The sequence below is a fragment of the Oncorhynchus clarkii genome, chromosome 2, assembly GCF_045791955.1.
Source record: "Oncorhynchus clarkii lewisi isolate Uvic-CL-2024 chromosome 2, UVic_Ocla_1.0, whole genome shotgun sequence".
Taxonomy (NCBI): domain Eukaryota; kingdom Metazoa; phylum Chordata; class Actinopteri; order Salmoniformes; family Salmonidae; genus Oncorhynchus; species Oncorhynchus clarkii.
The window spans coordinates 89,209,298-89,231,380 of record NC_092148.1 but is presented as its reverse complement, the minus strand read 5'-3'; the positions used below and the strand labels follow the sequence as shown (position 1 = coordinate 89,231,380).

Here is a 22,083-nt window from a genome sequence, read left to right as displayed (position 1 = left end):
AGGGTACTGTAAATGGGCATGGTTTGGTTTGTTGATCAAACGCCCATTGGCTGAATGTGCACGTCCGTTATATCACAAGAACAGCTCATTGGTCATAACAAGTAGAAGACGAGATATTCCTTTGTTATTGAAACTCACACGAATCCCTTATATTATACTTGTCGAATAACAATGTAATATCAACGTTGTCTGAGTTCATTTGACAAAGCCTTGTCCATGTTCTAGTGGAGAGATCCAAATAATAAATATTGACATTATTACATGGTCAGGTACAGCTAATTAGTTACATAATGTGACATACTGTACAACTGTGACTGAGGTTGTGGTACAATTGTGTAATTACAATCTAAAACATTTCTACATTATGTAACAATTCATCACAATCACCTGCTGTACACACTGTACCTACCTAGACTTGTCCGTGTAAAATGGGACCCAGTTGTGCACCTGTTGATGCTCACCATAGCAGTTGCAACACAGAGATGCAACATATAGATGCATATAATAGAGATTTTCATTATTAATATTTTCACTTTGAATGAAGTTAGTGTCTAAAGAAAATAAGCATAGCAGCTTCTTAATACAAAACTGTTCTTTATTGTACTGAAAAGTGAGATATAACCAACAACAGCCAATAATACTGGATTTCCTCCTCAGATATATCCACAGTTCCAGTCTGTCGTGAACCTTATTCACAAAACTGCACTGCCAAAAAAACAAATTGTATAATACCTCATGTTTAAGCCATTTTGTTCACAGACTAAGGGAACCAAAAACACAATGGAAAGCAAACAATGGAAAATTCAACCACTGGAGGTGCTATTGAGAAAGAGAGAGAGGGGGGGAGAGGTTGGTATTGAGAGAAAGGGAGAGAGAGAAGTTGCTATTGAGAGAGAGAGGTTGCTATTATGAGAGAGCAAGAGAGAGAGAGAAGTTGCTATTGAGAGAGAAAAAGAGAGGTTGCTATTGAGAGAGATAGAGAAGTTGCTATTGAGAGAGCAGGGGTCCATTGTGAACTACTTCTTAAAAGGTATAAAGGTGTTATTTATCATTTAGAGGTAGACACCAATACATATAATAATGCCTGTGTCCCGAATGGCACCCGATTCCCTATATAGTGCACTACCTTTGATCAGGGCCCATAGTAGGGAATAGGATGCCATTTAGGACACACTTTATCAATATCCTTTGACGTCGTTGCTAAAGCTTCATATTATTATGTTTTACTGGCACATGAGAACAGTTTAATTTAATACTTAAAAATGTACATTTAAGATGAGAAACACATGGGAATAGACTACATGGCAAAAAGTATGTGGACACCTGCTCGTCAAACATCTCATTCCAGAATCATGGGCATTAATATGGACTTGGTCCCCCCTTTGCTGCTATAACAGCCTCCACTCTTCGGGGAAGGCTTTCCACTAGATGTTGGAACATTGCTGCGGGGACTTGCTTCCATTCAGCCACAAGACAAGAGCATTAGTGAGGTCGGGCACTGATGTTGGGCGATAAGCCTGGCTCGCAGTCGGCATTCCAATTCATCCCAAAGGTGTTCGATGGAGTTGAGGTCAGGGCTCTGTGCAGGCCAGTAAAGTTCTTCCACACCGATCTTGACAAACCATTTCTGTATGGACCTCGCTTTGTGCACGGGGGTATTTGTCATGCTGAAACAGGAAAGGGCCTAACCCAACCTGTTGCCACAAAGTTGGAAGTACAGAATCATCTGGAATGTCATTGTATGCTGTAACGTTAAGTTTTCCCTTCACTGGAACTAAGGGGCCTTTCCCGAACCATGAAAAACCGCCCCAGACCATTATTCCTCCTCCACCAAACTTTAACATTGGCACTATGCATTTGGGTAGGTAGCGTTCTCCTGGCATCCGCTAAACCCAGATTAGTCTGTCAGATTGCCAGATGGTGAAGCGTGATTCATCACTCCAGAGACGAGTTTCCACTGCTCCAGAATCCAATGATGGTGAGATTTACACCACTCCAGCCAACACTTGGCATTGCGCATTGTGATCTTAGGCTTGTGTACGGCAGCTCGGCCATGGAAACCCATTTCATGAAGTTCCCAACGGACAGTTCTTGTGCTTCCGTTGCTTCCAGAGGCAATTTGGAACACGGTAGAGTGTTGCAACCGAGGACAGATGATTTTTACATGCTACGAGCTACAGCACTCGGCGGTCCCGGTCTGTGAGCTTGTGTGGCCTACCACTTCGTGGCTGAGCCCTTGTTGCTCCTAGACGTTTACACTTCACAATAACAACACTTATAGTTGACCGGGGCAGCTCTAGCAGGGCAGAAATATGACAAAATGACTTGTTGGATAGGGGGCATCCTATGACGGTGCCACGTTGAAAGTCACTGAGGTCTTCAGTACGGGCCATTCTTGTGCCAATGTTTGTCTATGGAGATTGCATGGCTGAGTCCTCGATGTTATACACCTGTCAGCAACGGGTGTGGCTGAAATAGCCGAATCCACTAATCTGAAGGGTTGTCCACATACTTTTTTTGCAAACTATGTAGTGTAAACTAGCTCAAGAAGACAATAATGTGGTCAAATACAATTATTACAGTGGTTAGTGTCTAATGCTGCAGTACTGAGGAACAAAGAACTTGAAGACAATAAAGTGGTCAAATACCATTATTATAGTGGTGAATGTCTAATACTATAGTACTGAGGAATCAAGAGCTTGAAAGTGTGTAATACTTGGTCAGCCAACTGTTTTCAAAACTATCTTTTTTAATAACTTCTTAAAACCTCTACAGGATTGGTGGGTGCTTTCTGCATATAACTGCACTGTCCAATTTACAGTAGCTGTTACAGTGAAAGAATACCATGCTAATGTTTAATGAGAGTGCACAGTTATGAACTTGAAAATGTATTAATAAGCCAATTAGGCACATTTGGGCAGTCTTGATACAACATTTTGAACAGAAATGCAATGGTTCATTGGATCAGTCTAAAATGTTGCACATACACTGCTGCCATCTAGTGGCCAACATCTAAATCGCACCTGGGCTGGAATAATACATTATGGCCTTTCTCTTGCATTTCAAAGATGATGGTACAAAAAACAAAAAAAAACGTTTTTTTCTTTGTATTATCTTTTACCAGATCTAATGTGTTATATTCTCCTACATTCATTTCACATTTCCACATGGTATCAAGAATATGCATATCCTTGCTTCAGGTCCTGAGCTACAGGCTTTGGGTATTTCATTTTATGGCGAAAATATAAGATTCTTAACTCTGTAAACACCACGACAGCCATACCAGAGTGCAACGATAGGAAATCACATTGTTCAATTCATCCCTTTCATTTTATGGCACTATTTGTTGGTACAACTGTTCAACATGGTTGTTGAAGCCAGAAAGGACATAGTTCCCCTGGGTATCCCCTAGCCTACAATGTACAGTATGAACCAACACCTTTACTGAAAATTATGTCAACATGAGAATATCAAATTATGAACACTTTAATGTGCAAGGTATGGATATTGGTGATTTGTGTACACGCTCATAATCTAGTAAGGATGTAATGACCTTTGGCACAAGATTTTAGAAGAAATATGACATTATCAGATAATCTGAAAAGGCCAATTTATATTTTACATAACATAATAGTGATCAATAATATACAAAACAAGTGACTTAAAATGTCTTTGATAAATTCAATAAAATTTACATTTGTAAAAAAAATAAAATAAAATAAAAAAAATCCAAAAAGGAAAGTTGTGAGGACAGAACTTATGAACATTTACGTTTTGGAATAACACAGATATCTTTGCTTCAATAAAAAATATTACTCCTAAGTCAACGATCCTTCAAAAACCATTGTATGTTATCTGGAATCGATCCTGTACCTATCTAACATACCCAGTTTCCTATTTTGTGAAAGAAAACAATACTTGACAAAGATAGATATGGAAAAGTTACACACAAAGTGACAAGACTTTTCCCACTTCCCACTAACCAATTTATGACATCGTCATCATGCATCTCACTGTCGTTTTCCCCCTTCTGGTTTTCATGGGTTTATCTCTTCAATGTCAGTGGTGCTACATTCAAACAGAGTAACCAGCTGCTCTTCGTAATTTGCAATGTTTCTCTTCATGATGTCCATGCAGGGGCCCAGCAACCTCTCAAACGCCTGCACGTCCATAACTGGTCAACACAAGAAGAGAGGTGTCAACACCCAGGATGGGAAGCCACAACTGGTAAACACAAGAGGATAGGTGTCAACACACAGGATGGGAAGCCACAACTGGTAAACACAAGAGGAGAGGTGTCAATACACAGGATGGGAAGCCATAACTAGTAAACACAAGAGGAGAGGTGTCAATACACAGGATGGGAAGCCATAACTAGTAAACACAAGAGGAGAGGTGTCAACACACAGGATGGGAAGCCACAACTGGTAAACACAAGAGGAGAGGTGTCAATACACAGGATGGGAAGCCATAACTAGTAAACACAAGAGGATAGGTGTCAACACACAGGATGGGAAGCCACAACTGGTAAACACAAGAGGAGAGGTGTCAATACACAGGATGGGAGGCCATAACTAGTAAACACAAGAGGAGAGGTGTCAACACCCAGGATGGGAAGCGGTGTGATTGTAAGCAGAGCTGTCCTCACATCACATGTACAGGTCCTAAAAAGGATCCACATGAACAACAACTCCACTTTGTTATCATGTTATAATACCCCTCTATTCCATGCTGTAATGTCAAGTGTTACCATGTCACAACAAGTGAATGGCAGAGAAGGCTTCTGTTGGCTTTTACCTAAATACAGAAGTGCTTCTCTCAAAAGCTGGTGCTTTCACTAAGACAGTTATATCATGGACTGAAACAGGAAGTCAAACAGAACATACGGTGTAGTGAATGCTATACCTAAACACTTGACACTTCCCACAGCATAAGCTGAAGCAGCTCTGGGTTTGTTGGTGACGAGGGCCAGTTCTCCAAAGTACTGCCCCCTGGAGCATGTAGCTATATCCACATCCTCTTGGTCCTTTTTCGTCTAGAGAGAAGACATAAGAAAAGCAACATAAACAACATTAAATCCCACAAATCTGTCCAAAGTAAACATTTATTTTGATGGTGCATACATGACCTACTTTTATTTTATTTTTTAAATCATCACAGAACAATGTAAAACTTACCCTGGTTCTCTTCATGGTGATTCTAACTTGACCAGATTCAACTATATAAAAACAATCTGCTAGATCGCCCTGTAACAGAATATACAGGATTATGTTCAAATTTGAGAATAACAAATACATAACAAAGAATGACTGAAAGAAGTCCGTTCTAGTTAGGGAACATTTAACACGAACATAACATACATGATGCATACAAATGGTGGAATCATGTAGAACGAATACCTGAGAGATAATCTGTTCTCCATCGCAGAAGGCTCTAGAAGACAACACATCCACCACCTTCATTCTCTCTGAAAGCTGTGGGGGAAAAAAGTGGGTTTGAGATTGGTTTCAAATTGGTTTAAAATGGATCAGTTGGTTTTACTTTAAAATACACTTTCGATTCTACTGGTAAAGAGAAAGAAAGTAGCAAAGTCTCAGACCTGCCGTCTTGCCAACTCCTATGGACATTGTCATGCTAAACAACCATAGGAGTTGGCTAAACAGCACAAACAGGTCTCGGACCAGGCTATACATAACAAACATCTATACTGTACCTCTAATGATGTTAACAGTGGAAGTGATTCAATGAACTCCTCGTACAGTCTCCTCTTCAACGCGTTGTTCTTCACGATGATCCTCCTGAATGTCAGACGATCCTGCAGACAACAGAGGATCAATCATTTCTAATGGTAGGATAAAAACAACAGAGTATCAATCATTTCTAATGGTAGGATTTCTAATGGTAGGATGAAAACAGAGTAGATCAATCATTTCTAATGGTAGGATAAAAACAACAGAGTATCAATCATTTCTAATGGTAGGATTTCTAATGGTAGGATGAAAACAGAGTAGATCAATCATTTCTAATGGTAGGATAAAAACAACAAGAGTAGATCAATCATTTCTAATGGTAGGATAAAAACAACAAGAGTAGATCAATCATTTCTAATGGTAAGATGAAAACAACAAGAGTATATCAATCATTTCTAATGGTAAGATAAAAACAACAAGAGTAGATCAATCATCTCTAATGGTAGGATAAAAACAACAAGAGTAGATCAATCATTTCTAATGGTAAGATGAAAACAACAAGAGTATATCAATCATTTCTAATGGTAAGATGAAAACAACATTTCTAATGGTAGGATGAAAACAACATTTCTAATGGTAGGATGAAAACAACATTTCTAATGGTAGGATGAAAACAACAAGTCATGTCGATGTCTGGCATTGGTGAAAGATACACTGAGTTTACCAAACATTAGGAACACATTCCTAATATTGAGTTGCATGAGGGTCATGGACCCTACAAGGTGTTGAAGGCGTTCCACAGGGATGCTGGCCCATGTTGACTCCAATGCTTCCCACAGTTGTGTCAAGTTGGCTGGATGTCCTTTGGGTGGTGGACCATTCTTGATACACACGGGAAACTGTTGAGCGTGAAAAACCCAGCAACGTTGCAGTTCTTCACACAAAATGGTGCGCCTGACACCTACTACCATACGCCATTCAAAGGCACTTAAAAACTTTGTTTTTTCCACTCAAACTCTGATTGACACATATACACAATACATGACTCAACGGTCTCAAGACTTAAAACTCCTTCTTTAACCCGTCCCCTCCTTTTCATCTACACTGATTGAAGCAGATTTAACAAGTTACATCAATAAGGGACAATAGCTTTCACCTGGATTCACCTGGTCAGTCTGTGTCATGGAAAGATTCATGTTTTGTGTCTCAGTGTATATTCAAGACACACACCGTCAAACAACTTGTGATTGTTTTGTTTACTAGTACAGTACTCCATTACCACTCCTAGAGTATCTATAAACATTTTGTCCCTGTGTCCAACATAATATTGTCCAGCAGAGGGAGCTTTATCATTAAACACATGTCATGATTTCTCACAAGAAAAGCAGCAGAAGTGTTATTATATCATGTCATTAAATATCACGGTCTGTGAGCATCTGGGAAAGGACACATGTGCTGCTCATGTACCGTTCAATGCTCTCCGCTCAGAGAGTACAGATTCTAGGAAGCACTTTGTACAAAACAGTTATTTTACCTCACTGAGCTTTCTCAGCTGTTTCTCCACAACTAAATACATAGAGGCAGAATTCTGGCTATGTACCCACCTGAGCATAATGTACCTATAAGCAACTTACAACAGAGGGAGTCCATATAAAGTGAACGTGATCCCTGACACATTGACGACTGAGCCATTCATCACGATGCCAGTTTCTCCCCGAAAACTGTCAGCCACCTGCTACCCCATAATAGAATATGCACGGTTCAGTACTGTCTGGCACTGCATGTACTATGACAAAGAGTTTAGGGAACAGAAGAGCATCCACTCACCAGGCACCAGAGGGCTCCGGGCGAGGTGGAGATGATGGTAGCAGCCCTGGGGGTGTTGTACATCAGGGCCAGCTCCCCAAAGCTCCCCTTGTTATCATAGGCTCCCACGGTCTTCTCTACACCATCAACCCTCATATAGATGTCAAAGGTCCCTCTGAGAGAGAGAGAGAGATATGGAGAAGGAAGAGAGAGAGATATGGAGAAGGAAGAGGGAGCGAGAGAGAGAGAGAGATATGGAGAAGGAAGAGAGAGAGATTTGGAGAAGGAAGAGAGAGAGATATGGAGAAGGAAGAGAGAGAGAGAGATATGGAGAAGGAAGAGGGAGCGAGAGAGAGAGTACGAGACAGAGAGAGAGAGAGAGAGAGAGTACGAGAGAGAGATATGGAGAAGGAAGAGAGAGAGATATGGAGAAGGAAGAGAGAGAGAGAGAGAGAGAGAGAGAGAGGGAGAGAGAGAAGGAAGAGAGTAAGAGAAAAATATATGGAAAGGAAAGAGAGAGCGAGACGGAGGGGGAGAGAGATGGAGGGGGAAGAGGGAGAGGGAGAGAGATGGAGGGGAAGAGGGAGAGAGAAAGATGGAAAGGGAGAGTGAGAGAGATGGAGGGGAAGAGGGAGAGAGATGGAGATTAAGAGGGAGAGAGAGAGAAATGGAGGGGGAAGAGGGAGAGAGAGAGTACGAGACAGAGAGAGAGAGAGAGAGAGAGAGAGATGGAGGGGAAGAGGGAGAGAGAGATATGGAGGGGTAGGGAGAGAGAGAGATGGAGGGGAAGGGAGAGAGAGAAATGGAGGGGAAGAGGGAGAGAGAGAAATGGAGGGGGAAGAGGGAGAGAGAGAGATGGAGGGGAAGGGAGAGAGAGAGAGAGAGCGCGAGATGGAGAGAGCCAGTTGGATCATATAACAGTCCTTTCAAGACAACTACTGTGATCTTTATTGGACCTTGTTTTAACCAGGTTAGTCTCATTGAGATTAACAAATCTCTTTTACAAGAGAGACCTGGCCAAAATAGCAGCGCACAAGGTTTCAAACCATTTACAACATAAAGCACAAAGCTCTACAGTTTAAAATATACATTTACACACTGAGCACAAGATGGTTTGGGGAAGTGTGGTGCAACTAGCACTTCTCCATCATAGTGTTTACCCTAGCTGAAATGATTAACTGAAAGGAAACTATTGCCAAATACACTGTGATGTAATGTAGCAAATTTGGGAAGTAACCCCAGCCGGCTGACAGTCCAGTATGAAGGAAGCTAGTAGTTTCGCAAGCCAATGCTAACTAGCGTTAGCACAATAACTGGAAGTCTATGAGTATCTGCTAGCATGCTAAACTACCTCTAACTTCCTTCCTACTGGACCCAGAGACATAAAGTCTAATCTGAAGTAGATAAAGGGTATCATTGCTAACATCCCAAAGTATCCCATTTAACCGTTGAGCCAAGAGATCCAAACCTCTTGACGAGGTTGCTGCTACAGCATGTCAGGGTTTACCTTTCAATGACGTAGAAGTTGTCGCCATCGTCGTCTTCATCTATGATGTGTTCTCCTACTTCAAGGAACTTCTCAAACATGGCGTCCAGTACTTGGGAAAATTGTTCCTGTGATATTGGGAAAACAAACAAACAAATAACAATATCAAACCGAAACAAAGACCTGTGGATTATATTAAACTAGAAGTATATTCAATTAGAAAACCAACATTGTATTGGGTATTTGTTACAGTAAGGCCACATTACCCACTACATATGCCACAGCATCATCACAGTACAATATGTAGGATAAATGAACACTTGAACTTGATTCCTCTCTACATTCTGTTACAGTATTTCAAAATATCTAGCAAAAAAAAAATCCCACAGTGCACCGGGCCATGACAAAGTTACAGGCCCCGGGCTACGGTCTGTAATTTTTTCTGTGTACAGTTAGTGTGTGTGTGCATACATGTGCCAATGTGTGTGTGTGTGTGTGTGTGTGTGTGTGTGTGTGTGTGCAGAGTACGTCAGTTCATTGAATAACAGCAGCCAGTGGGTGGAGGGGCAGAGAGGCCCACTTAAGCCTAAAATGAAGGAATATTTCTTCAGTTTACCGGGTCCAGGTTTTTGAACAGCAGAATGTCTCTGCAAGCCTCCTGTAGTCTCTGTCTCTGTTCGTCTGTTTTAGGATGGGTGACCTGGGAAAACACACACGCCACTCGCGTTATTCACAGAGAGACATTAAGAGAGGAAACGTCATGAACATGATGCCACCGTAACTCATTCATACCCCGTGCACTTCCTCCAATACCAAGTACAATATCAAGTGGAATCCAGATCCTGTATCCTGTAGTTCTTCTGTAATGCTTTTCATTTGAACAGTAGCACTATTTTTGAAGTGGTACAGTCACTCCTCTGTCACTCCTCTGTCACTCCTCTGTCACTCCTCTGTCTGTCTGGGCCATCTTACCCTCTGTTCTTTGTCTTCCTCGTCTTCATCAGGGTTGAACGCCTCGGCACAAACTGTGTGATAGAAGAGATGAATGAAAGTTAGTGCAAGACATTCACATTCACTTAAAATACAACACAGTAAAGCAGAAATGTTAAACGACATAGTCATACAAATGGTAAACAAAACAATCTAAGATAGTCCATGTTAAAGATCCACGACTATATGGGGGGAGAGTGAGATTCTGGGAGTTTTAGCAGGATTTCTACCATGATCCCACTTATCCCAGTCATATAAACAACTGTCTAATTGTGCTGAGATTAAGAGTCTTTGTGATATACTTAACACCACACCATTGTTTTAAAAAAAAGGTTTCATCAACGTGACATTTGTATAAACATCTAGATATGATCTCCTTCCTGTAAACTTACTCAATGCTCCGTGACATCACAGGGAGATTCAGTAGGACATGTTTAAGCCTCACACTTTAAAACAGATCAGAAAGAGTTTTTATACCCAACTGAACCAGAGCTCAGTCCTTCTACTTGTGAATGACAAAGCACATATCTATTGTTTACACGTAGCCTATATTGTATTTGGCGACTAGACCTTAATTATACTTTTCCATTCGAAAGGAATCACACTATAATTTTTTATTATGTAAAATAAATATGTTTTTTTTATATACAGTCTGAATACTTTTTTTTGCAATGTCTGGACAGCACTGACCGTACTTCTCCTGTACCATACAAAAACTACACAGGTATCTTGACCCCAACCTCCCCTGAAGACCTCTTACACTCCCTTACTGCTGGCATGAGTCAGTATGGTTGACCAGCCCATCAGAGAGGCCAGTGAGCGCAGCGGTCAGTATGGTTGACCAGCCCATCAGAGAGGCCAGTGAGCGCAGCGGTCAGTATGGTTGACCAGCCCATCAGAGGCCAGTGAGCGCAGCGGTCAGTATGGTTGACCAGCCCATCAGAGAGGCCAGTGAGCTGTATAAGATCCTCAACTGACTGACTGACTGACTGACTGACTGACTGACTGACTGTCTGTCTGTCTGTCTGTCTGTCTGTCTGTCTGTCTGTCTGTCTAACCTCATCCTCCCACACAGGAGACTAGGATAGATCCTCATCTCAACACTGCCTGTCTGTCTGTCTGTCTGTCTGTCTGTCTGTCTGTATAACCTCAACCTCCCACACAGGAGACTAGGATAGATCCTCATCTCAACACTGTCCTCCTGCACCTGGTTTGAACTCATGTCACCCTACATCATCCACTGATGCATTTCCTTCCTGTTCTTCGCTAATGGAAGATAGAGATGAATTACCACCGTTGTCTCTACTGTAAGCAGAGGCCAAATGAAACACCGTGGAGAAACAGTTATGATTAATGACCTCCGTGTTTTAATGCCTCACATTTTTCCATATCAGTTATATATATAAAAAATAAAGTGCAGCCTGACTGTTAGTGTAACTTCAAAAGGTATCCTTGATAAGAGATTTAACGGTTTGTTTTATAGGTAGACTGCTGACTGAATGACTGCTGACTGAATGACTGCTGACTGAATGACCTCTCTGGGAATGGGTATCTCCCGGTTGAGAAGCTAAACCTACTACAGCAAAAGGCTTTTGTTCCAGCCCAGTAGTAATACACCTGCAGTGGTGTAAAGTACTTCAGTAAAAATACTTTAAAGTACTTCTTAAGTAGTTTTTGTTGGGTATCTGTACTTTACTTTACTATTTATATGTTTGACAACTTTTACTTCACTACATTCCTAAAGAAAATAATGTACACTACTGTTCAAAAGTTTGGGGTCACTTAGAAATGTCCTTTTTAAAAAAAAGAAAAGCACATTTTTGTCCATTAAAATAACATCAAATTCATCAGAAATACAGTGTAGACATTGTTAATGTTGTAAATGGCTATTGTAGCTGGAAACGGCTGATTTTCAATGGAATATCTACATGGTCGTACAGAGGCCCATTATCAGCAACCATCACTCCTGTGTTCCAGTGGCACGTTGTGTTAGCTAAAATAATAAAATAAATACAATAAATAATAATAAATACAATAAAACTGGCCTTCTTTAGACTAGTTGAGTATGTGGAGCATCAGCATTTCTGAAACTCGTCAGTCTATTCTTGTTCTGAGAAATGAAGGCCATTTCATGTGAGAAATTGCCAAGAAACTGAAGATCTCGTACTCAACTGGCAGCTTCATTAAATAGTACCCGCAAAACACCAGTCTCAACGTCAACAGTGAAGAGGCGACTCCGGGATGCTGGCCTTCTAGACAGAGTTGCAAATAAAAAGAAAAGATTAAGATTGGCAAAAGAACACAGACTCTGGAAAGAGGAACTCTGCCAAGAAGGCCAGTCACCTCTTCACGTTGAGACTGGTGTTTTGCGGGTACTATTTAATGAAGCTGCCAGTTGAGGACTTGTGAGGCGTCTGTTTCTCAAACTGTGCTGGTTAGAGCCAGTTTGAGCTGTTCTGTACACAGAGTTGTACGAGATCTTCAGTTTCTTGGCAATTTCTCACACGGAATGGCCTTCATTTCTCAGAACAAGACTAGACTGACAGTTTTAGAAAAAAAGGTATTGTTTCTGGCCATTTTGAGCCGGTAATCGAACCCACAAATGCTGATGCTCCAGATACTCAACGAGTCTAAAGAAGGCCAGTTTTATTGCTTCTTTAATCAGAACAACAATTTTCAGCTAACATAATTGCAAAAGGGTTTTCTAATGATCAATTAGCCTTTTAAAATGATAAACTTGGATTAGCTTGAAAATAAAGGAGAGCCTCACACTCTAGGAGCTCAAATGCAAAAATGTAATGTCCAACGTTTCGACAGCCAAGCTGTCTTCATCTGTGGAAGACAGCCTGGCTGTCGAAACGTTGGTAATGACGGTTCTCCTTTATTCTCATGTTTTCCACTTGGATTAGCTAACAAAACGTGCCACTGGAACACAGGAGTGATGGTTGCTGATAATGGGCCTCTGTACGCCTATGTAGATATTCCATTAAAAACCTGCCGTTTCCAGCTACAATAGTCATTTACAACATTAACCATGTCTACACTGTGTTTCTGATCAATTTGATGTTATTTTAATGGACAAAAAATGTGCTTAAGTATATTTTAGCAATTACATTTATTTTTGATACTTAAGTATATTTAAAACCAAATACTTTTACGCTTTTACTCAAGTAGTATTTTATTGGGTAACTTTCACTTAAGTCATTTTCTATTACTGTATCTCTACTTGTACACAAGTACGACAATTGGGTACTTTTTCCACCACTGCACACCTGACATAACAACAGATGTAACACACTCACCTGATGCTCTTCTAATGAATCGACTCATCACTGGAGCTGAAATAAGAGGAAAGCAAAATGTTAGGTGATCATATAGGATTCATTTGGGGATTCATATCAGATTCATATCAGATTCAAATCAGATTCATATCGGATTCATATCGGATTCATATCAGATTCATATCAGATTCATATCGGATTCATATCGGATTCATATCAGATTCATATCGGATTACATCCCGTTAAGGCCAAAGAAAGAAAGAGGACTTCCAATATTGCAGTGATATCATACAGAGGAACGGATCAACGCAGCGATATCATACAGAGGAACGGATCAACGCAGCGATATCATACAGAGGAACGGATCAACGCAGCGATATCATACAGAGGAACGGATCAACGCAGCGATATCATACAGAGGAACGGATCAACGCAGCGATATCATACAGAGGAACGGATCAACGCAGCGATATCATACAGAGGAACGGATCAACGCAGCGATATCATACAGAGGAACGGATCAACGCAGCGATATCATACAGAGGAACGGATCAACGCAGCGATATCATACAGAGGAACGGATCAACGCAGCGATATCATACAGAGGAACGGATCAACGCAGCGATATCATACAGAGGAACGGATCAACGCAGCGATATCATACAGAGGAACGGATCAACGCAGCGATATCATACAGAGGAACGGCTCAACGCAGCGATATCATACAGAGGAACGGATCAACGCAGCGATATCATACAGAGGAATGGATCAACGCAGTGATATCATACAGAGGAATGGATCAACGCAGTGATATCATACAGAGGAATGGATCAACGCAGTGATATCATACAGAGGAACGGATCAACACAGTGATATCATACAGAGGAATGGATCAACGCTGTGATATCATACAGAGGAACGTATCAACGCAGCGATATCATACAGAGGAACGGATCAACGCTGTGATATCATACAGAGGAACGGATCAACGCTGTGATATCATACAGAGGAACGGATCAACGCTGTGATATCATACAGAGGAACGGATCAACGCTGTGATATCATACAGAGGAACGGATCAACGCTGTGATATCATACAGAGGAATGGATCAACGCAGTGATATCATACAGAGGAATGGATCAACGCTGTGATATCATACAGAGGAACGGATCAACGCTGTGATATCATACAGAGGAATGGATCAACGCAGTGATATCATACAGAGGAACGGATCAACGCTGTGATATCATACAGAGGAATGGATCAACGCAGTGATATCATACAGAGGAATGGATCAACGCTGTGATATCATACAGAGGAATGGATCAACGCAGTGATATCATACAGAGGAACGGATCAACGCTGTGATATCATACAGAGGAATGGATCAACGCAGTGATATCATACAGAGGAACGGATCAACGCAGGCAACTGAATAATGGGTGAAAAGGACATTTGATCCACTGGGGATTGTTATAACAACATGCTAATAACAGATGTAACCTAATGCTTTAATGCATATCCTCTCTCTTTGATAACGTCATCAAACCAGGTAAACCATAACTGCTATTGGTCAATATTGCCCATGCAGAGCTAACATGGCTGCCGTAGAATTGGTGGTGTTATGTAAATGCATCGTAACACTTCAAACGGCACAAACTCCCTCTACTATATCTTTGGCTCTACATAAAACCAGGTATGCACGCACCCTTTGCTGAGCTAAAACTCCTAACAGGGAACAGCTGCTGAGTCCTTTGAATTGCATTTTGCTTCTCTGAACAAAATTTAATTGAGAATGAATTTAAAGCGTCAATGAACCAAAGCAATTTAAAACACTTTGCACTAGAACAATACCTCCACATGAAAAATACATTAGGTAAGAGGTCTCATCTCATCCATGAATACCTAGTTAGCCAGCCTCTCTCTCTCTTCCCCTCTCTCTCTCTCATCTAAATATAATTATGAGCCGAGGGCCTGGGTTGGTTGTGTTGTGTAAGGGGGAATTATAGGTCCTCTCACGGGCCATGAAAAGTGCAGTCAAGGCTTGCCAGTAACAGGAAGATTAAATGCACCTGACTGCACCGGTCCTGAAACAACCATCTCTCAGGGTTTGTACCATAGCTACATTACTAATTGTTTATAAAATAATAATCAGACGCAGACACGTGATGGGTTGAAGCGAGATGGAACTCAGTCTGTGATGAGCTCAGACTGTTTACTTTAGATTCACTGACTACGGAAACCCAGGAGGCACAACTTCCCACAATACCATATGCATGTCGCACCAACATACATTTACAAAGGCATCGCTGTATGTCAGAGATAATCAACTAGTTTCAGCCACAAGCCAATTTTTTTTTAAGTGGTTGGTCAGGGGGACGGAACATATTTACAAATAATTTATAGGACTGCAAATTGACCGCAAGAAGCCCAAACAGATATAATATTTGACTAAAACATAATCATTTCAGACTTTGCTTACATTTGTATACGATATCACATATCTCTCTATTATACAAGGGAATACTTTGGACCAAAGATTTCCAAAATTAAAATCACTTGGAGCTGATTCGCTGGTGTTTTCACAGTCTTTTATGTCCAACAATAAAACAAAAATATATTTATTTTTTTGCTCAGAAAACTTGGGGGGGGGGGGGGGGGGGGGGGCAAATAAAACCATCCGCGGGCCACCAAGTGGGGAACCCTGACATGTGTTGTCGTCACACTATTATAACAAACTGGAACGGAACATTGTGGTGATACTGTGTCAGGGCCAAGGGCTCATGGGAGTAATGTGACATTGGCTGCATGTAGCATTTCTGCATCAGCCAAGGTCTTATCTTCTCTCTTCTAGTCTATTCTATTCTACTCTATTCCATCTGCAAGCAGTAATCGTGCATGGAGCTTGTTCTATTCCATCTGCAAGCAGTAATCGTGCATGGGGCTTGTTCTATTCCATCTGCAAGCAGTAATCGTGCATGGGGCTTGTTCTATTCCATCTGCAAGCAGTAATCGTGCATGGGGCTTGTTCCATATTCTATATACATGTGTCACATAAAATGTACAAACAGAGAATGTAGGCCAAGGCCTGTTGCAGCCTTGCCTGACGTTCCACTGCTCTACTGTTCGCTTCAGCCTGAGACTGCCATCACAGAAGTCGTTTGTAGTGAAGTAAAAAATGAGGGGGCGTTGTACAAAACAAAGTAATCAGCGATTGGATCATCTCTAACCAATCAGATTATCAAAGCCAATGTTGAATCTTCAAAACATCACTTTACCCATGTGTGTTATTTTCTGGCTCTGGTCCAACCCATTGGTTTCGGAGACCAATCAGACGGTCTAGAATGGATTTTCATTCCAGGAATCTTCAAAGAGATACTCAGATCCCCAATCAATTAGGGGGTTCGATTGATCTGGCCCGGGCTACACCGAGCTATGGCCCATCACGTCATCGCGAAAGTGGGGAGGGAACGAGCCTTTCTCAAATCAAACAATAATCTGCACCACTCCACCATGTTGTCAACAAGGCAGCGTGGGGCATTGTTCAGAAAAATATATTTATTTTCCTTAAAATAAAATGTTAGAATTTTCAAACTATATACATTTCATTGAGAAGGCAGATAATGCGTTTTTATCAAAAGCAATCACTTTTGCATGTGAAAACAAAGAATCCTACTCATTACTACACGTGCATAATTACATCACTTTTGTTTTGACACGGACAGAGCCGGACACCACCTGGTTCGCGCCCGGGAGGCAACCTGGCTCGCGCCCGAGAGGCAACCTGGTTCCAAATTGAATGCAATCAACTTTCAGCCGGTGCAAAACACACCTACACGGGCGACCAGGCGAGATTAATCGCACCCCCTCATTGGGGAGAAGAAACTAACGTCCGTGGGCGTGACGTAACGTTTGGCCAGAGGAAGGAGTTTGGGTAGCCAGGCAAATTGCAGCCCTGGGTGGCCTATCCTCCTAATAGCAGGCATCCAGACTTCCTCTTCAGTCAGGCTCCACAACCACTGAGTAATGGAATGCTAACCTGTCACAAACACTCCTCCACCCCCAACTGCTTTACTTTCAGACCTACAGAGCTGTACAATGCCAATAACATACTGTTGCATATGAAATGTAAAGGCCTATGCGATTCTTATCACGAGGACTGTATAGGCTCTTGTTCCCTCTGTAGTAACTTGGCCTACAAGCACTGTATAGCCCTAATGATGTCAAATGAAATCAGGATACGCTGTCGGTTAGAGATCAAAGGCTACACAGCTATACTGTATGTTCATTAGTATGCACATCAATCAGCCACCATGGCATGACCATATATGGGCAATACCAGCCCAGACAAAATAAATGCCATGGTGTTAGAATGTGGCAAGCAATTGCTAATCACACACCACTGGCTATATTCTCTCTAGGAGGCAAACATATTGCAAATGTAGGATTCCATTCCAATATTCCATTGGCTGCAGAATATAATATACACATGATTATTATTCTTTACCAATGAATTCCTCTTCGTCACTCTCCTCTTCCTCTCCATTTTCAGAATCGATCTGCATGGCTTCGTCGTTGAAATTGACCGCTTTCCCACTGGGTCGCGAAGCCGAATGTTGGTCATTGCCGAACGCGGCCCCGGTAGTCTCACTGTCCTTCAGTTGGGTGAAATACTGCAACGCGAACTCGAGCAAATCTCCCGGCTGATTCCGTAACACTTCCACGGTAAAGCTCTGCAACAGCTCCGTCAATCCTTCAGGAATTTCTATACTCATTCCTGATGTCAAATCTATGAGAAATACGAAATAAAATGTATAATTAATGTGCTTCCCAAATAACGAAAGAATTCTATTTAATTATAAATACAAGAGACTGGAAAAAGTGAAACGAAAAATGAAAAACGCTTAATTGCCCGGTGAATGTTTTATAATCCACGTGCAATGTAGAGAATCCTTTCAGTATGTTGAATGAAAATGGCATCTTTTGCTGCTCTCACTGGCTACAGGAAACCCACGCACGTGACCCGAGAAACCATGGCAACCACCCACCCAGGGATTGCGTATGAGAAGCGAGCTGCAGCAATGCATAGGATAGCATAGGATGGCAAAAACTGCAGTGGCATGTTGTGAGCGTTAACTCATTTAATGTAACCAAACATAATAGCCTAGTCAGAGATGGACATAGCAAAAATGTGTAAGATGTGTATATATATATAAAATATATATATGTATTTTTTTTAAAATATGTATATATATATATAAGGAATACCATTATGGCACTATGCATAAAGTATCTGGTAGTTGCTTCAGGCTATTCTATTGTAGTCTGTTCTGTTTACAGTCATTGGTTCAAATTCAAGCTGGACAAATGGTCACATTTTACAGTAAATGGCCTATATTCTGTGTATTTTCCAACTATGTGTTAAATGATGTAAAGATAATTCCAGTTAAAAGCTAAAAAAAAAAAAAAAAAGGGGGAGTACATTTAGACTGGCACTTCCTGTTCTGACCCACTTCCTTTCTGTCTTTAGGGAGGAAACATAATAAATCAGTCAGACTGGGTTATTGTCAAGGGACTAGGTTTCTGTGCTGAGCAGAGGACCAGCTTTTTTCTTTCCCTCTCAGACCCATTTTTACTGGAGATCGTTAAGGGACCTGTGGCCACTTTGCTGTAAAGGATTAGCCTGGTCCCAGATCTGTTTGTGTTTTTTTTGCCAACTCCTATGGTCCTTTTCACACCAATGACTATAGTGGATAGTGGTTGGTAAAATACTACAAACAGATCTGGGACCAGTCACACCAATGACTATAGTGGATAGTGGTTGGTAAAATGCTACAAACAGATCTGGGACCAGTCACACCAATGACTATAGTGGATAGTGGTTGGTAAAATACTACAAACAGATCTGGGACCAGTCACACCAATGACTATAGTGGATAGTGGTTGGTAAAATACTACAAACAGATCTGGGACCAGTCACACAAATGACTATAGTGGATAGAGGTTGGTAAAATACTACAAACAGATCTGGGACCAGTCACACAAATGACTATAGTGGATAGTGGTTGGTAAAATACTACAAACAGATCTGGGACCAGTCACACAAATGACTATAGTGGATAGAGGTTGGTAAAATACTACAAACAGATCTGGGACCAGTCACACCAATGACTATAGTGGATAGAGGTTGGTAAAATACTACAAACAGATCTGGGACCAGTCACACAAATGACTATAGTGGATAGAGGTTGGTAAAATACTACAAACAGATCTGGGACCAGTCACACAAATGACTATAGTGGATAGAGGTTGGTAAAATACTACAAACAGATCTGGGACCAGTCACACCAATGACTATAGTGGATAGAGGTTGGTAAAATACTACAAACAGATCTGGGACCAGTCACACCAATGACTATAGTGGATAGTGGTTGGTAAAATACTACAAACAGATCTGGGACCAGTCACACCAATGACTATAGTGGATAGTGGTTGGTAAAATACTACAAACAGATCTGGGACCAGTCACACAAATGCATGGAATTTTCCCTCTTAATATACATTCTGTGTGTGTGTCCATCATCCTCACACAGTTTTCATACGTAGAATTCAAGTAACAAACAATAGTTTGTATGTAATTCAAACCATGATGTATTGTTGTAATCCCAGCAAGGCAGTGTTCCCAAACTGTTGCAGATGTGACTGACTGTGCCCTCCTGGCCTTGTGGTTGGCAGCAGCCATCCAGTCTTTTCCCCGGTAGATTTGGATGGAAGAATGTGGTATTAGTGGAATATCATTGTGAGAACATTTGATACCAACCAACTCTAGGTGTGTAAAACATAGGGAGGGAGACATATATGTGTTTTGACACAGTATAACGACAATTTAATTTAAAATGTAATACAATGTGGACACAATAGTACTAGAGCATTTCAGACTGGAGGGTTTTGAGAGAGTATTCTGTTTCCTGTTTATTAACAGATCAAGAGACATTACAGTTATAAGAAAACACTAACAAAATAACCCACCTGTGTGTTTTCCTGTAGGCTTACTCCCTGATACCCTCACTATACAGCAGTCTACACAACACCAACACCATCATCACCAACACCACCCCAACCATCAACACTATCCCAACCATCATCATTACCACCATCAACACCATCAACACCATAATCACCACCATCACCAGCATCAACACCACAACCATCAACACCACCATCAACATCCCCACCATCACCATCAACATCCCCACCATCAACACCACCATCCCCACCATCAACACCACCATCCCCACCATCAACACCACCATCCCCACCATCAACACCACCATCCCCACCATCAACACCACCATCCCCACCATCAACACCACCATCCCAACCATCAACACCACCATCCCCACCATCAACACCACCATCCCCACCATCAACACCACCATCCCCACCATCAACTCCACCATCAACACCACCATCCCAACCATCAACACCACCATCCCCACCATCAACACCACCATCCCAAACATCAACACTACCATCAACACAACCATCAACACCACCATCCCCACCATCAACACCACCATCCCCACCATCAACACCACCATCCCCACCATCAACACCACCATCCCCACCATCAACACCACCATCCCAACCATCAACACCACCATCCCAACCATCAACACCACCATCCCCACCATCAACACCACCATCCCAACCATCAACACCACCATCCCAACCATCAACACCACCATCCCCACCATCAACACAACCATCAACACCACCATCAACACCACTATCAACACCACCATCAACCCCACCATCAACACCACCATCAACACTACCATCAACACAACCATCAACACCACCATCAACACCATCAACACCACCATCCCCACCATCAACACCACCATCCCCACCATCAACACCACCATCCCCACCATCAACACCACCATAAACACCACCATCCCCACCATCAACACCACCATCCCAACCATCAACACCACCATCCCCACCATCAACACCACCATCCCAACCATCAACACCACCATCCCAACCATCAACACCACCATCCCCACCATCAACACAACCATCAACACCACCATCAACACCACTATCAACACCACCGTCAACCCCACCATCAACACCACCATCAACACTACCATCAACACAACCATCAACACCACCATCAACACAACCATCAACACCACCATCAACACAACCATCAACACCACCATCAACACCATCAACACCACCATCCCAACCATCAACACCACCATCAACACCATCAACACCACCATCCCAACCATCAACACCACCATCCCCACCATCAACACCACCATCCCCACCATCAACACCACCACCATCAACACCACCATCCCCACCATCAACACCACCATCCCCACCATCAACACCACCACCATCAACACCACACAGTCAATTTTCATACGTAGTATTCAAGTAACAAACAATAGTTTGTATGTAATTCAAACCATGATGTATTGTTGTAATCCCAGCAAGGCAGTGTTCCCAAACTGTTGCAGATGTGACTGACTGTGCCCTCCTGGCCTTGTGGTTGGCAGCAGCCATCCAGTCTTTTCCTCGGCAGATTTGGATGGAAGAATGTGGTATTAGTGGAATATCATTGTGAGAACATTTGATACCAACCAACTCTAGGTGTGTAAAACATAGGGATGGAGACATATATGTGTTTTGACACAGTATTACAACAGTTTGATTTAAAATGTAATACAATGTGGACACAATAGTACTAGAGCATTTCAGACTGGAGGGTTTTGAGAGAGTATTCTGTTTCCTGTTTATTAACAGATCGAG

The 22,083-nt window shown here is 41.8% G+C and overlaps 1 protein-coding gene across 1 annotated transcript; it reads right to left on the bottom strand.

Annotated features, from left to right (window-relative positions):
- Positions 1-574: 574 nt before the first annotated feature.
- LOC139376047 (cAMP-dependent protein kinase type II-beta regulatory subunit-like) lies at positions 575-18,229 on the bottom strand. The gene is made up of 11 exons (XM_071118179.1): positions 17,762-18,229; positions 13,275-13,310; positions 9,955-10,007; positions 9,599-9,682; positions 9,004-9,110; positions 7,518-7,671; positions 5,714-5,815; positions 5,400-5,474; positions 5,178-5,246; positions 4,906-5,035; positions 575-4,174 (listed from the first exon to the last, which is right to left on the bottom strand). Exons 1-11 carry the CDS (start codon positions 18,027-18,029, stop codon positions 4,038-4,040), a joined length of 1,215 nt encoding a protein of 404 aa, XP_070974280.1. The 5' UTR covers positions 18,030-18,229; the 3' UTR covers positions 575-4,037.
- Between the last annotated feature and the right edge of the window lie 3,854 nt (positions 18,230-22,083).